Consider the following 17,970-nt stretch of genomic DNA (forward strand, 5'->3'; position numbering starts at 1 on the left):
ATGTAACAAAAAGGCCCACCTGAACTCCAAGGCCCCATTTCACAAAACGGGACTCACACCCGCCTATCTGGGGCACAGTGACCTCCTGAGGTCCGAGACTTTCCCTAATAACCACTGCCACCCCACCACCCCGCCCCTGCCCTGGGCTTTCGGCTGGTGAAACGCCTGGAAGCCTGGTGGGCATAGTTCACTAAGGGGAGCACCCTCCTCATGGCCCAACCAGGTCTCCGTAATGCACACCAGGTCTGCTCTACCCTTTTGTATGAGGTCGTAAATGAGGGGAGCCTTATGCACCATGGACCTGGCGTTAAGCGACACCAGACGGAAACCAGGGTCCTGTAATCCCGAGCACCTGGGGGTGCAAGAAGGGCGATGAGGGTAGGAATGCGTGATCACTCTTAAACAGCGATCCTGCATCCCCCGAACATAATTTGGCCCTCGGCCCCCACCATATCTGCCTCTCCCACAAACAGTAGAGATGGTGAACCCCCCAATGTCTCCCCCGGAATCCCAACCCTTCCCAGCACTCCCGGCCTGCGCCCATTAGTTAACTCTGGCCTGTGCCCTGGCAGAGCCCTCCCCAAGCCTGTCTGAGCTATCTGAATCAACCCCCCCGTCCCGCCTTAAAATTTGATTTAAAAACCCCTGCAAAAAACCCCTAAGAAATCTCTTCTTCGCATGCCATCTCTCGGGATCCCAAGATCCGTCATTAAGGAAGCATCTTGATAGGCAAGAAGGCCATCCCCGGGAAAGGGGGAGTTCCCAAAGGAAATAAAGTTCTGTCACAGTATAACATAGAGGAGAGTGTGGCATCAAACAAACAGGATGACATCATGGGGAGATGGCACGAGGAGATGACATGTCCAGAGGGGGGAGGCAGCCAACAGTGTTCAAGGGGGTAGCGGGAAGCTTCTGTCCATCATAGAAATGGTCGGTGTTAAGGACAGTATGTAAGAGTAACGGCCAGCTGTCAAAATTGCAGCAATGATAGATTGCGAGGTGGTGAAGTGGCCAGCGATGGCGGCGGTGAGGACAGTGGTGGCAGCGGCGGCAGCGGCGGCTGCTCCAACTTCAACGACTCCAACAGCCAAGCTCCATCCACGCCAGCCGCGCTCATATCCGTTGCCAGGGCCGCACTCCGTTGACTCAGTCCATAGGGTCACAGGAGGAGGGGCCAAATGGCCAAATGGCACAGTATGGTGGCCCAGGCAACAGTGGTGATACTGGAGGGGGCCACAATGAAGGACCCCCCCCACTCCAACCACGCCCACACCAACTACCGAAGCCATCTTCCGCTGACGTCAATATCAATGCCAGCTGCCTCAGCCACTCCCCGCTGATCCAATCTATCATGTCCATAAGCAAGGTGGAGGGGGCAACAATCGGGATAGCACCACAGAGTGGGGAGCGGCAGCTGCAAAGACCCCAGGCCGGGCGTCCCACCGCCGCTGCCGCCGACCACTCCCATGCCTGCTGCAGAGACCCCAGGCCAGGCGTCCTGCCGCTGCCCCGACCCCACCCACGCCGGCTGCAGAGATCCCAGGCCGGGCGTCCCGCCGCAGCCGCTGACCACACCCATGCCGGCAGCCACTGACGCTCTCCATTCTCCTTTCACCGCCAACCGCCTCATTTCACTCACGACGTTCTGGCTACAAGGCAGGACATCGCAGCTCAAGGGTATCCCCGAGGTCCCAGGAAGTTCTCATACCTGGACCCGGAACCAACGATGGGATAGGGTGCCCCCTGCAAGCCCCAAGAAGGACAATCATCTCCCGAAGCTCTCCTCAAACGCGACAGGACACCATCTTGGTCATGCACAGTTATGTTAACTGCCTTTCAATAGCTTCAATAGCTAAGAAATCAGGGTCAACTTGGGAATAAAGCCACAGGTAAATGGTGAATGGCCTCTCCCTCCCATAGGAAACAAAAGAGGAGCAAAGGGGGAGTGGGCTTTTGCAGGAAACAATTTGTTCATTCGTTCTTCATTCATTCATTTATTTCAGGACTGTAAATATCTGCCTGTGAATCTCAGAGACTCTGTGCCAAGTGTTTCCTTGCACAGCACTGCATTTGGAAAATATTTACATGGCAGCTTTCCAAGCTAGATAAGGTTTGTGGCCATAAATTCACTTTTGAAAGACTGTTTACCAGGCTTTTGCTGAATGTGAATGAGAGAAATTCATATTCGTTTAATAAAAGGGGTTTTGTCGCGACCAGGCATCTGCTTCATACTTTACGGGGGGGGGGGGGGTCTTCCTGCTGCTGGCCTTGTAGCAGATGCACTCCAAGGCTTGGTGCCTCTGCCTTTCATACTTGGAGCTAGGCTTGGGGGGTTTGGATTCACAGCTTGCCACTTTAGCCCCCTTGGTGGAGATATGCTTCCTTTTTGGCCTTTGCCTTGCCTCCCTCGCCCTTGGCTGAAACCTCCGAGAAGGTTTCTAACCTGTTTAAGGGCTCCTTAGTGCCTCCCGTGGATATCCTTTATTTAACTATATCCTGTATCATAACATTTCCCCCCTAATAATCTAGACTTAACTGTATGTAACTTAGTTATTTTTTATTAACCTTTATATGATAACAACGTATATATAGGTATGGGTACAACATAAGGAAACTGGATGTAAATTGTAAACAGTGATTTGGAAAGGAGGATTAGAAAATTTTGTTATTAAATATTATGGATGTTTAGCTAGAATAGGACATAAGGATTCAGTGTTATTGGAGGATTTTAGAAGTAGTAAATTAAATGCCAGTATGTGGTTATGTATTAAATCTTGGTATATTTTATGGTGAAGGACATTTAAACAATTATAGTCAAATGAAAATAGAGGTATGATGATGGTAACATGTATAAATATCTGAGTTAAAATACCTGAGTTAATATGAATTATGTTTGTTGACTGTGGAAGATGCACGAAAGCCTTTTTGTAACCAACTGATACACTTTCTACAGTATGTAAAGAAGGATATGTTGTGTTTGTTTTGAAAATAAAAAAAAATATTTTAAAAAAAGAGAAGACAAGGCCAATCCATCCTGGATACTCCTCCCCTCACTATGGAGAACAAAATAGAATTGAATCACGTGCTATTCATTCTGTATTTCCTATCTAAGGTCCTTCTCGGTTGCTCCCTGGTCCAAAGTTCTCTTTTCTGATGAGAGCAACTTTTGCCAAGAGCACCAAAAACTGATTCAATGACCGTGGGATTACTGTGCTTGATTGGCCTCTCCATTCTTCCTCCATATTCTGGGTCCTTGGTTTCCAAATGAGATGCAAAAGTTGCTCTCATCAGAAAAGAGGACTTTGGACCACTGAGCAACAGGACTTTGGACCACTGTGCTTCATTAAGACCAGGGTCAACACAGCCGTCTACCAGGAGATTTTGGAGCACTTCATGCTTCCTTCTGCAGACGAGATTTATGGGGATGCTGATTTCATTATCCAGCTGCCCATACTACCAAGAGCACCAAAACCTGGTTCAATGACTGTTGGATTATTGTGCTTGATTGGCCACCAAACTCGCCTGACCTGAACCCCATAGAGAATCTATGGGGCATTGCCAAGAGAAAGATGAGAGACATGAAACCGAACAATGCAGAAGAGCTGAAGGCCGCTATTGAAGCATCCTGGTCTTCCATAACACCTCAGCAGTGCCACAGGCTGATAGCTTCTATGCCACACCGCATTGAGGCAGTAATTGCTGCAAAAGGGGCCCAAACCAAGTACTGAGTACATATACATGCTTATACTTTTCAGAGGTCCAATATTGTTCTATGTACAATCCTTGTTTTATTGATTGCATGTAATATTCTAATTTTCTGAGATGGTGGATTTGGGGTTTTCGTGAGCTGTACGCCATAATCATCACAATTATGACAAATCACGGCTAGAACTATCTTGCTTTGCATGTAATGAGCCTTCTCATATATTAGTTTCACCTTTTAAGTTGCATTACTGAAATAAATGAACTTTTGCACGATACTCTAATTTTTTGAGTTTCACCTGTATATATGTTAGATCTTTAGTAGTAATATGGGAAATTCTGTCTTAGTTTCTTACCTGTACTGGGCCTGGAAGTGATTCTGCACAAAGCTTTGGCCCTTGGGAGGCTGAACAGTTGCTTGGGCACTTCTACTGGTGGAGTTCTCTTCCTGTCCAGATGGTGGCTGTGGAAGAAACCAAGACAGAAATTGAATAAACAGGAAGCATACCTGTTAGCTCTAAAACTCCACTCTGTAGAAACTCTTTGCCATCTTAACTAGGCTACCAGATTTTGGCACCTGGTAAAAAAATCATGAATGACCATTAATGTCAGAAAACAATTAGTTTTACACTACTAGCAGGAAACTGCTGTACTCCAGATCTGGTAGAAATATTTGGTAAATCACTGTTTGATAAGAAATAGTCAATCTCAACAGTCAATCTTTGTTTGTTTTTTCTTCTCTCTCTCTTTCCATTATTGTTTTTTCATTGCTTCATACTTTCTCTCTTTCAATAGGAAAAATCTGCCCCAAAGAAGGGGGAGATCTAACTAAATGTCATGTTTGAAAACTGTCAATTTAAATATTCCAGTAGAGTTTTTAAAATACATATGCGCACACACATATGAATATGTTCTATGAATTATCCTAAATAAGTGAGTGGGTACAGCAATTTAATTACCAGTTTAAAATATTCAATGCTACTTCTTTCTCTCTACCAAAGAAATAATAAGCAAGCTAAATACTGCATGCAAGACACTGACAGACTTGTGGCTGGCTAGGACAACTGGCATATTTAGTTATGCATCTTTGCTATGGTTTATGGCTCTAAAAATAAACAACCTTGATATGGCCACACCCAGAGATAATCTCTTTTTAGTTAATACTTTTTAAACCTTTTTTTATCACCAAATGTAAGGTATTGCAAGTCATGGGATTCATCTAAACCTATTTATAATACCTGAAGTGGGCACAATGTTTCAGTGGTTAAAGATGCTGAGTTTGAGACCTGAGTGCTATCCTACATGGTGAGCTACTGTTCTTGCGCCAGCTCCTGCCAACCTAGCCGTTCGAAAGCATGCAAATGCAAGTAGATAAATAGGCACCACTTTGGTGGGTAGATAACAGCATTCTGTGCAGCTCGGCATGCAGTAATGCTGGCTATATGACCACAGAAATATTTTTGGGCCACATTGGCTGCCTCGGCTAAGAAATAGAGATGAGCACCACCCCCTAGAGTCAGAATCAGCTGGATAGGGGAAACCTTTACCTTTATCTATAATGCCTTGGTTAACGCTCATATAAACTTCTTTGCTTTCATTTGTCAACTTCTAGTCTCCTTAGACATCAAACATCCCATTATTCTGCATTTTCCTCACGTATATGATGTGAGTACTTTCCTCTGTAAAATTAGAAGCTGCCTATTTTCTCCTATTCACAGATTCGAAGATTTATGTTGAACCAAGTATAAATGTAGAACAGAATTTGTTGTACATACTACAAAAGGAAATGTCTTAAAAGGAAGTTCGTGAAAGAGACAAATTGCCCTATGGTTTCAGGAGGAAATATTTGCCTACGAGTCCTTTTTTATTAATAGAATAAATTATATGACTGTGAGTAAAAGCAACCTTTCCCATTTGTATCCAGGACTAGTAGAGGGATTTTTATATTGTCCAATTGGTATGCGGCTCCTTCCGCTCCCAAATTATTTTGACACAGTTGACCCTTCTATTTGCAGCAATAGCATGTGCATGCATAAGCCAGCTACCACCATTAAAATGCTGGTCCACTGGCACAGGAATTAAGGATGCAATCCAGATATCGGACGTGGTTGCTTCCTGCTATGACTTAGGCTTTGATTTTGTAAAAAACATCACCAGTACCCTAAAATAGCACCACATGAATTGGATCTTAGTGACCTCACATGCCAAGGGCTATGCTGTTCTTCCCATTAAGATAAAAGGAGAATAATCTTTTAATGGGGTTCTTAAATGTAGCAAGATGAAGAGAAAAGAATGCAGGGTGCCATTAATCAGGCTATTTAGGCTGTAAAATGTCTGTAAAAGCAAAGGAGTGGATGACTCTTGACATGCAAAGAAAAACAGGCAAGAAGCACAGCAGTTCTCTGGCTAATAAATTTTCTAACACTGTTTATGCTAAAACAGGCTATGGTTGATATATTCAGAACAGTTTTTTAACATTGTAAGCCAATTCTTTTTCTGCAACAGCTCTATACAGTTGTGCAAAAATTTTGGCATGTCTGCCCAAACTGCACGAATCTATGTAAGAAGACGCCAACACAATTTCTAGCATCTACAGAGTTAATCATAACATCTTTCCCCAAACATCCACAACTTATATGCTGTTGCTCACAGAGTCAAAAAAGAACACTCAGAATATAGCAGAAATTGGAGCATCATTCTAGTTGATTCAGTGATACTTTTTTTCATTGTACTGTAGAGTTGTTAATAAAACTCCAGAAGTTGATTGATTTATTAGGCCTACGGTACCATTAGCCTGGCAATGACAACTTCACAAGTGAACAAATACTTTGATCTTTCTAAACTCTCAATCTACTTGAGCAACTGCAGGCTTCTTTAAACAGCTGTTTGAGAATTTAAAAAGAAAAATCATTCACTCTTTGGGGGGGGAGGTTATTAAAAAACCCTAAATGCTTTCAGCTAGCAATTTTCAACATATTAAAAATGGAAATTACTGACACAGTCAAAAATATGGATACTCCTCTACTTCCCCCCTCCCTAAAAAAAAGAATTCCAATTTGCTGTGAAACTGAGACAAGTAAATCGCATCCACCTTTTGTTATTCATAATCCACAGAGCAGGCACTTTGTGTTTGATGTATGATTTAACATAGTCTTGTAAATAATAAAACATGAAAATGGTGTGGACATAATTATGGGTACCTCTTAGAAGTTAAAAGACATTATTGGATTTTAGTGATCCCTCCAGTAGGCTATTTGCTTTAATTAGCATCACGAGTGTCTTCAATCACATAATCAGTCACTGAGCCTATGTGAATGGAGAAAAGTACTCAGGCGTTTTGGGTCACTGTGGGCAGCGAACATGGACAAGAAAAAGAAAAGCAGAAAATAAAAAAGGTAATAGCAAAGCATGGCAAAGGCTGCAAAACCATCTTCAAAGAGTTTCATGTCCATTGCGCATGGCTGCTCTCACGGGGTCCATGGGAACATAGCCAACCTCCTTGAATGTAGCCACAAAAAGAAAAGTGATCCCAAACTGCAAAAAATAGTTCAAATGGTAGAGGAGGAACTAAGGAAAACATCAAAAACGATGCTGGCTGAGCTCTAAGATCAAGGTACACCAATATCAAATCTGTTGCTATCTGACTGAAAGTGGCCCCTGCAGTAGAAGACTCAAGAAAAACCCACTTCTGAAAAACACAAAGACCAAAAAAGCCAGACTGGAGTTTGCTAAAGTGCATGTTGTTAAGCCACGGTCCTCCTTTGAACAGATGAAAGAAAATTAAAGCTTGTTCATACGTTAATGAAGAACGATGTTCACTGGGGGAAAAATGCTTTTAAAGAAAGGAATTCTATCCCTACTGAGAAACATGGAAGATGCTCCATAATTTTATGGAGTTACTTTGCTGTGTAGGAAGTTAGCACCTACCCCTTTCCTAGGAAAATGAAATATTCTAGGAAATATTTAAAAGGAAGAATATTATATTTTCCCTAAAGGAGAAACATGTTTCTAAAGACAAACTCAGAGCATCAGCTCCCTGCCCCCCCCCCCGCCCCACCAGATATTTTGGTGCCAACCTATCTACAAGACAAAGGCTGGGCCAGCTTATCTACAACACAAAAGGCCCTCAGGACATGATAGGATTACCCCTCTACCCATCTCGCAACAGAACTCACCACAAGGCACCTGGGGAGATTACATCACCCAGCAAGATTCAACCAAATTTGGGACTCAAGACACTACAAAGTTACCCCTGCATGGCCCCATGGGAGTCTGACAACCAATCAGAATACATTTCTTTCACAGGAACAGGAAGCTCCAAGGCGGGCCCCAAGAGAGGGTATAAATCTCTCTCCCTCTTTCACCCATGTGTTCTTTTTCACCCAGGACCTCAAACGGTGTGGTCCTGTCCACCATTAAACCATCTTTCCAAGCAGTCCCCATGTTTCCAATTTATTTATTTATTTATTTATTTATTTATTTAGTATTAGCGTTTATATACCGCCCCCTCTCCCGAAAGGGACCCAAAATGTCTTTCTCCCCACTTGGAACTGAACCCAGATGGACATTTCTTCCAATAGTTGCCTCTAGCACTGGGCGCCTTTAAAATAACCTGCTAAAAAGTTTAGCTGGCATTGGAATACTTGTCCACAGCCCCATAGTTTAAAGTTGCTTACAAAACAATGATCTGCATGAGACAAGGGTTTTGTTTTTTTTATTCAACCTGACCACAAAAATAATGATCTAAAGTATGCAACGAAACAGAAAAAAACCCTGACAAGCCTGAAATGCTTTAGAAGAGGAGTTTTGGACTAATAAAACAAAAACTGAATTGTTCAGCAATAATAACGCAGGGTACCTATGGATAAAAAAAGATGAAGCATTTCAACAATAGAACATTTTGCTATCTAATATGCTCTGGGGCTGTATGGTGGAAGGTAGAATGGATCTAATTAAATATCATACTCTGGAAGCTTGTGCCCCTAAAAATGAAGCTGAAGAAAGGCTGCATGTTTCAGAAAGACAAAAATTGGAAACATGCTTCCAAATCTACCATGAAATACTGAAAAGAAAGATAAAGGCTGGAATAGCCTTTATCTTTCTCCAGATTTGAATACTGCTGTTAATTGTAAAGAGACCTCAAACATGCAAGAAAACTAAAGAATATTTCTGAATTAGAAGAATTCTTCACGGAAAGTAGAAAAAACAAAATTCAAAAGCAAGTACAGTAAGGTAATTAACTGACTAAACTTGTTATAAACAACTGACTGAATATGTGTCCAAACTTAGGTGCCTGGTATAATCACTATTCTTTCATTATGAATCTGTAAACAAATACATGAATAGAAGTTTAACTTTGTTACCATGTAGAAGTGGTGTAGGCTTCTATTCCCTTAGGGACTCATTACTACATATAATTTGATCATGGGTGCCTAAATTTTGCTTGCATCTGTATTGTAGATGCAGATAGGTTCCTTTCTTACATCCGTTGAATTCCAAATTGGAAAAACAAAATGTATGAATCAGATGCTATTTTTCAGTGAGATGAGAATTGATCTTTCAGGCCAGAAGTAGAGCGGGCAGGATGTTGGCATACATGCAATTAACTTAAAATAAAAGCCTATTTTAATGTAACTAAGGCTAAGGCTTATAATCCTATAAACTTTCCAAATGTCCTGTCTTGTTCCAATTACTGTATATTAGTGTTAAGTACCGGGTCAAAGAAGCAGTGTTATATTAAGGTTCTATCGACATAGCAACAGTGCACCCAAACATGTGCACATAGGAGCATTTAAACTGAAGTAACATGGTTTTACATGGTTAACTGTTTCAACCATGTCCATCTTATTTAAATGGCTTTCAGCCTTTTCCATACACACATAATTCACGTATTTGCAGCTTCCATGAGATTCATTAGACCAGGGCTGTCAAACTCCTGGCCCACAGGCCGGATGCGTCAGACACTGACCATGCCCACGTCCGGTTTAGTGAAAGGGGAAAAAGTCCCTTAATGTCACATGACGGCACCATAACAACATGAGTTTGACACCCCTGATCTAGACTGTATTGAAGACAGCAACCTTTAAAGAACATATAGCATTAGCCAAGGCCAGCCTGGCTGGGAATTCTCTGAGTTGTTGCCATCAAGTTGGTGAAGATAGTTGGTGAAATAAAACTCAATAACCTATTATTATCCCTAATTATAGGTTCAACTGAAATAGCTATCCCTCTGTTCCAAGATTCCAAAGACAGGGAAGACAAGGAAGGCGCCCTCCATCCTCCTATTTTATAAAATCCCTTAGCTTTAGAATTCCTGTACTGCAGGAATAGTCATCAAGTAACTACTTAATGAAACAAGAAAATGAGCTATCTTTACTGATCATAGCAATCTAAAAGGGCCTGTGGAGGTGATTATATAAGACATACTACTATCCCACATTCCATAGCCACAATTTGCTCTTAAGCTCAAAGCAAAAAAGTACAGAGCAAGCATGAACAAATGTGATCGTCATTGACGGTACCTAATAGCCATATAATGCATGCTCCCACCTCTATGATATAATATCCTGAGATATCTTATTACTCATAAAATGTTTTGAGAAACTGCTCCAACCTTTTGAGGACTGTCAACATACTGGAATTTTATTCTTTTGAGCCAACAAAAAGAGCACAGGTAGGTAAGGCTAGCTAGCCACAGCAAATATTTTACAAAAAGACAAGTGGGTGAAACTAAAATCAAAGAAATTTAGTCAAGAATCTCATTATACAGCAGAGATGAAATGCATTACTTTATCTAATTAGGAATCACTATGTCTCTAATCAAGAACTCTGTTTTTTTGTGCACTGTACCCAAAAGGCGCGAGAGCTATTCGTTTTATTCATTTGTTTCAAACAAAACGTCATACAAATGTTTAACCTTCTGTCATGAACCCATTTTCTCTGCAACATCCCAACTCAGCCTCATCCTTCCCATTCTTCTTTTTACCATATTAAAGCAAGTCATGCCCATTGCATCAGGCCACCTTCTGCTCCATGTTCAAGCATCCATCCTTACTAGGTACTGGCAACAGACCCTCTATTAGAACCAGGTTCTGGTTTATTTTTATTTTTTGAACAGTGAGGAGTCTTTCAATATAAATACTGATTGTTAGCAACTTCCAGGCTGCATCAAGTGAAACACGACTAGAAAAATTATACCCCCATGGAAATTCACAATGCAAGAATATGTAACATTTATTGAAGAAATTTGGGAAGCTATAAAATAACTGTGTTTCTTTTTCCAAACAAAGCTTTTTATTTTTTGTTATATAATTAAAATTCTTTCATAAACAGTGTGTTGTCTGGTTTTTCCCCTTTAACATTTTCACATATACATAATTCATTTTACATTATATTTCCATTTCCAATTTTAGCCGTATTATTTTCTTCCCATATTTTCCAACTTTTAATTTTTATTATATACATAAACAATGTCATTTTTATCCCTTTAGAAATAAACCAAATTTATCATTTCATTTCCATCTATTTTCTACAAGTAACATGTATCTTCAAATTCAGTTTTTTTATATTAAACATTTTACTTAATTAATTTGCACAATAATATTAGTATAGTTCATTCACATCTTAATTAGCTACATACCATTGCCATGATTAACATATTTCCTTTTATTTTACTAATCCCCTGTTCCTCGATTCCCCACCCCACACCCCATTTTTTCTTCTTTTTATATGTATTATATCTTTTCTTCTGAATCTTTTCTATCATTTTTCAATAGATTGTTTGGATAACCCTCCCCAGGATTTTTCTTTTTCGCTTCCTACTATTTCACTCTTTTTTTTCGGCTAATTTCTTTTTTGGATACCATTTTCCTTTTTTCCTGACTACTCTTTTTGTGTCTCTGTAAACTGTGTTTCTTTTTCCTTCCTGCCCTGCATAAGAGACAATTTGGGCCCCCTCTTCTGAGCAACATAACCTGTTTCTGCCAGTCTTCATTTTTGCTATGGTCAGATTTTTCTATTTTTTTGAAATACACTGTATGAAAACTTAAGACTTACACTAATCCATCATCATTATTTCTAAAATAATGACCACCGCAACACCCAGATTCATTCTATAAGGGAGATGAGCGGTTTCTAACTATGGATGGATGGATGGATGGAGAAAGAGAGAGGGAGGGAGGGAGAATTTAGAATATAGTTAGCAGATATAGGAAATCAATTCTTTGCTTCAAAGCACAGCTAGCCATTTGAAAATAACACATAAAGTTAAAGAAAATTAATCTTAAACACATTAGACAGCAAGAACTGTCTACGAATATAGTAATTCCTATGAGCATTCCATTAGTTTCATTCTACAATGATGACCACAGATTGCTAGACTAAACAATCTACCTAAACAATTGTTTTTCAGGGTTTTCTCAAGAACAGGAGCAGTCTAAGCAGTTCTAGTATTTAAATCTAGAACCTATGTTAGTGAACTATAATTCCTGGTAGTTCCAACCAGCCTAAGATTTACAGGGAGTTAAAGTTCAGCAGTATCTGAAGGATCACATTTCCTGACCTCTGATCTAACTTAAAAGTGGATGGCATCAAGCATTTACTTTTGAATTTTCAGGCTAAAAGGATATCCATAATACAAAAAGAGAGAAGAAAAGAATAGCATGAACTCTCCTACTTCACAAAGTAAGTCATCCAAATTCACGAATCTGGAAGCAGTTCCTGGAAAGTATCCAAGAGAGAAAAGTTTTATGGACTAAGGCCAGTGTGTAACTGAAATTCCAGTGAGCACTGTTTTTTAAAACAAAAAAATGTGTTTTAGAAAAATCACTAAGAATCAGAACATCAGCGCAAAACATACTATGCTATTGTAGTTGATATAGACTAAAGGATAGTGCATAATAATGTTCTTACAAGTCCACAAACACCATCGCTCAGTTTCAGGACAATTTATTCTCTCTGAATAAAGCTACTTCTCAGTGTGTCATAAATGAACAGCTTGATACCACAGCTGTCTATCATGAGAACAAGAAACAGATGAAAACTAGGTGTTATGCCCCCCAAAAAACAAGTATTCAATCTGTTGCATCACTGAGGAAAGAGAAAGATGCAGGCGATTCTAACTTTAATTTCATTATAAATGTGACCTAGTTGGAATTCTTGGATTTCTTAGCTTTTCTACAATAATCCCACATATCTAAGCTCTTGTATTTTTGGAAATCCAGTCTTGCAGTTTGTTGCCTAGTTAGTCGAAGCTAGGCAACAAAACTTGATACCTAGCTGGGGAAAAGCAAAAAATAACAAGTACAGGATACGATGATGTCCCATGCCGGTAGCATTAATATTATAGCTTCCATATGAACCATTTAATGTTTTTGACAATGGATCTGAAAGTCTTGTCCAATAAAAACATATCATTTTTTAAAAAAAACTTCATTTGCTTAGTTTTACTGAGTTGATTCAAATTAGATGAAATGCTTATTTTGTGTGCACATTTGGCCTGGTTGAGTAGCAAGGTAAAATGAGGAGACAGGAATCCCTTTTGAACAATGTGCTGTATCTTCATGAAACAATAACAAACCTGGCAGAAAGAGCCACACTGGTATAATCTGATTTCCATACCACGATTTAAAATGCTTTTCATATTTATCCATGTACAAATTCATATTTTTTAGCTTGGATGTGAGGGGTTTCTGCACCTGAACAATATTTCTTTCCTACCAGCAGACACAGTGAATGTATCATTGAATAGTGATTTATTGAAGTGAACAGTCAATGGCTTGTTCATCTGACATAACTTTATTACTTTGCAGTTGCATACACATATTAAGTTAAGATGATAAGATAGATAAGATAAGTTGAGATGAGATGATAAGATAAGTGTCAGGCTTGCAGCCATCTTTTCTTTTGGATCTTTGGCCTGCCATACTTTCTATTATTCTACTATGCATTTTCTATTGTGAGAAAATGGAAGGGAGGATTGTACAGAGTGAGATGACATGTAGCCATAACAAAATTCTTTCTAGAAAGCCAAGGTCATCCTTTGTCTTTGCACCTCTGCACCTGACCATAACTGGATGGGTGGAACTGCCAGCATGGCAGTGGAAGATTGGACCATGTGATGGACTTGTGGGTGTGGGGGCAAGATCTTGAACTTTCAACTAGATAGAGAAAATCGGGTTTTCCCAGATGTGCCAGCATGGTTCTCTTAATAAATTGGAACTTTGAGCAATACTTTGCCTTGGTCTCTGATTTACTTTTGGATGCTATTTGGAACCCTGACAATAAGGTAAGATAAGGCAGGCAGGCAGAGGGTTTTGGGGATTCTAACATGCCAACTACAGAATATTCTCCATCTAGAGCAGGGCTGTCAAACTCACAGCCCATGGGCCAGATATGTCACATGCTGGTCACACCCACACCTAGTTTAGTGAAGGGGGGGGGGAAGTCCTGATATGTCACGTGATGCTGCCATAACGACACATGTTTGGCACCCCTGATCTAAAGCATAAGTTAGTATTAGGAGTGGTTTTATATTTAGACCATCATATTATGATGCTGTATATTAATACAGACTGGGGACTTTGAAAAAAGTGCAAAGAGCAACTAAGATGACTAAAGGCCTGGAGACTAAAACATATGAAGAATGGTTGCAGGATTTGGGTTTGGTAGTCTAGAGAAAGGAAGGACTAGGGAGGAACATGATAGCAGTATTTTACTATTTGAGATGAGTTTAAATGGACTCCAGAGGATGGTAGAGGATAGTAGGTCTGGAGGAATGTTGTCCATGGGTCACGATGGGTCGGACACGACTTCGCAACTACCAACAACAACAGTATTTGAGAGGATGCCAGAAAGGAGGGGCTCAATTTATTTTCTAAAGTACCAATGGGCAGGACAAAAAATCAATGGAGGGAAACAAATCAAGGAAAGAAGCAACCTGGAATGAAGGAGAAACTTCCTAACAGTGATGACAATTAACCAGGGGAACAGCTTGCCTTCAGAAGTTGTGGATGCTTCATCAATGGAAGTTTTTAAGAAGAGACTGGGCTTGTCTGAAATGGTATAGGGTCTCCTATTTGAGCAAGGGGCTGGACTAGAAGACCTCCAAGGTCCTTTACAGCTCTCTCTCTCTCTCTCTCTCTCTCTCTCTCTCTCTCTCTCTCTCTCTCTCTCTCTCTCTCTCTCTCTCCCTCTGTATACATACATACATATGATATCCATGACATTTTATGGGAACTTTATAAAAATTTCCTCAAAGCTACACAATTATGTGAAGCTATCAGTTAATTTCCTCTTTGTTTCCTTTCAAACATTAGGTTGGCAAAATTCCATTTTAATACTTTATTTGGCCACAAACACAATCCCAGGGTACATAAATCAGGAGAGGTTGGCTTAGAGCCTGTCTGCAAAAACATAATTCTTCTGGAACAAGAATGAATTGTCTTTCTTCTTCAAAGTACTCAATGCCTTTAACTTAAGTCAGTTTTTATATTTTGTGATTATGTTTGTCATTCTATTTCCAAATAAGTAACTCCCTAGCCACCTGTGGATTATAAAGTTCTCGTCCCATACTTAGAAATCTAACACTGCTCCATAGTACTATTATAACCTATATCATTAAAAGACTGGAGGAGAAATGTTAAAAAGGTGTACTCTAGTCTCATACTCTTGTACTATCTGCAAAATAGCCCAGGTGCTTGGGATTATTATAGGATGGCAACAGCTACCCTATAATAGCTGTTCCACAAGTTGCTATCCTATAGTAACTTGTGGAAAGAAAAATTTTACTCACTATATTTTGGAAACAGTAAATCAAGCCATTGCTGCCCAAAAAGTATAGACTTAATATATCTATGGAGATTTTCAGTCATCCAGTTTGTGGTTGTCCCTAAGGTGCTTTTTCAAGAGGCAACTGGTCCTTCTGGTTTTTCTTTGAAGACATTTCTAGTCCAGCCCCTTGCTCAAACAGACGTTTTTCTTTGAAGAGCTGAAGAAGCTTCTTGGATGAGAAGCGAAATGTCTTCAAAGAAAAAACAGAAAGTCCAATTGCCTCTTTAAAAAAGCACATTTAGGCTTAATGCATGTATTAAATGGAAACGGAGTAATAAAAACTTAGTGGAAGATGTTCCACACTCTTTCTTGGCCACAGCTCTCCAGTCCAAAGAAGACAAAATGCAAACCATCAAATTTGCACGTTTTTGTAGCAATAGCCTCTTTCTGAGTGTGCTGAATGCAAAAGGCATGCTATCTTACAGTTTGAATTGAGAAGAAGTGCTTCGGAATACGAAAGGAAAAAAGCAGCACCTGCCTTCAACTTAGTAATACCGCTGGACAATCCTGAAAATACATGTAGCTGCTGCAGTGAAGAACAAACTGATTCTGTATATGCAGTTCTATTAATTTCAAAACTGTTGATATTTTAAACTGAAACTGAAATATTGTCCCACCCTGACTCACGGTAATGCAAATCACTTCTACGCCTGCAGTTATTTGGATCTGAAGAACTAAAGATTGCCTGATTTCATGTGATAACGCTTTTTCCACTGAGAAGATCTGATCCCCATATCACTGCTGGTACCTATGCAGTTCAAGACAGGCACTATAAGCTGAATGCCCAAGTCTGGAATTTCTACCCTTGAAAAATTAATGCAGCGTCCTCTCAGGGCCAATTTATTCTAGGAGTATTTCTCCATATCAGACTCACTTGGGTGGCATAAAATGCACTTCTCAATATCTCCTTCCGATATTATTTCTTCTTCAGTGCAACATATGTTCCCCCCCTCCCCAAGATATCTTTTGTAATGAATCATTGCTGAATATAATTTTTGCATGCAGTTGAGTTCTGGACATTCCAAACTAGTAGAATAATTCTTATTGATGGAAATGACTTCAAAGCCCTAGAACTGGTTTTTAAAATATTTTCTCATCGCCTTCAGCTTTGATCATATGTCAAGAGAAGGTGAGAGAGAGAAGGAACTTAATTTCCAGTTTCCACCTTACATAACTGCATACTTACAAATAATGCACCTATCCTTTTTTTAAAAAAAAAAAACAACCTGTTTTTTTCCACTTGAATACAAATATAAAGAATACACATTTTTTTTTAAAAAAGGATCCAAAACAGGTTTTATGATCTTGTATCTCCTAAAAGAGCAGTATTCGACTTGTGGATTTTAGCACGAACTTGGGTTATAAACTGGAATGATAAAGTACACATGATGAGTCTTACAAACACCTCCCATTTCTCCTGCAACTACATTACATACTGAGTTAGAGACAGATCTTTTCCTATTGTTGATATGAAGTGCATTTTACCTATTCCCAAGTCAGCAGAAAATATATCAATATAAAGTTTGTGTTTGTATTACTGATTCTAACCTGATTTTCTTCCTTAGTTCCCTGTTACTGATGTCACCTGCAGTACAATATTGTACAATATTTTTATGCTTTGGGGAGCGTGGATTAAAGGTAGAAGAGCTAGTGGTTCTCGCCCAGATCCCACTCCCACCCTTACATTGGTTCAAAAATGCATAAGGAAGCAAAAGAGCATCCAGAACTGAGATTACAGCTAGGTCCTTTGTGTGGTGTATCAGAAGCAGATATAGCATCCAGATTGCTGAAGGGAACACTTATTTATGTCACCTTGTATCTATGTTGAAAAAGCTGCATGCATGCTTAGACTTGGAATAACTTTATTGTCACTTTGAATATACACTAATCGGCATACATCAAAATGACATTTCGTTGTATACTCAATACCGTACTGCATCAGGGACTTGATACCGGTGAAATAACTTGCCCCTAAACAACTGAGGGTCCTGCATTGTTACAGACCCAGCTACGTGTTTTTGTCAAGCAACACAGATTTCATCTGGTAGAACGTCTCTGGGGTGGTGATAGGAAAACTCACCGTAGTAGTGCCCAGAAATAAAAAACCTGAATATACATCTGTCCATTTTTTTTAGGAAACTAGTAACAACTTCCTTTTTTAATGGACTTTGGAAAAATTTATTTTTCTCATGTTTGGATTAGTGCTACTGTTCAGGCTGATGCTTTCAGATGCTTTCTACCTGATGGTAGTCCGTTTTGTTGTATACACACATGCATTTATATGTATACGAAAGATGCATGCAGACCCCATATAGAATTGTGTAATTATTCAAGGCTGCTTTGAGGATCCTTGTGGCTAAACTATGGCTTATGAATAAATAAAAATGCAAAGACTGCAAGAAAAAAGGAATCTCAGCTACATCCAGCAAGCTGCATTAG

At 39.8% G+C, this 17,970-nt stretch overlaps 1 protein-coding gene across 1 annotated transcript in view; it reads right to left on the reverse strand.

Moving 5' to 3' along the window:
* USP43 (ubiquitin specific peptidase 43) overlaps positions 1-17,970 on the reverse strand; it is a 128,209-nt gene that overhangs the window by 71,173 nt on the left and 39,066 nt on the right. Inside the window, exon 3 of the mRNA XM_081969798.1 lies at positions 4,059-4,165. Coding sequence (XP_081825924.1) covers positions 4,059-4,165 — 107 coding nt within the window. The remainder of the gene's footprint in view (positions 1-4,058; positions 4,166-17,970) is intronic.

The sequence above is a fragment of the Natrix helvetica genome (genome assembly GCF_964273705.1).
Source record: "Natrix helvetica genome assembly, chromosome: 1".
Classification (NCBI taxonomy): domain Eukaryota; kingdom Metazoa; phylum Chordata; class Lepidosauria; order Squamata; family Natricidae; genus Natrix; species Natrix helvetica.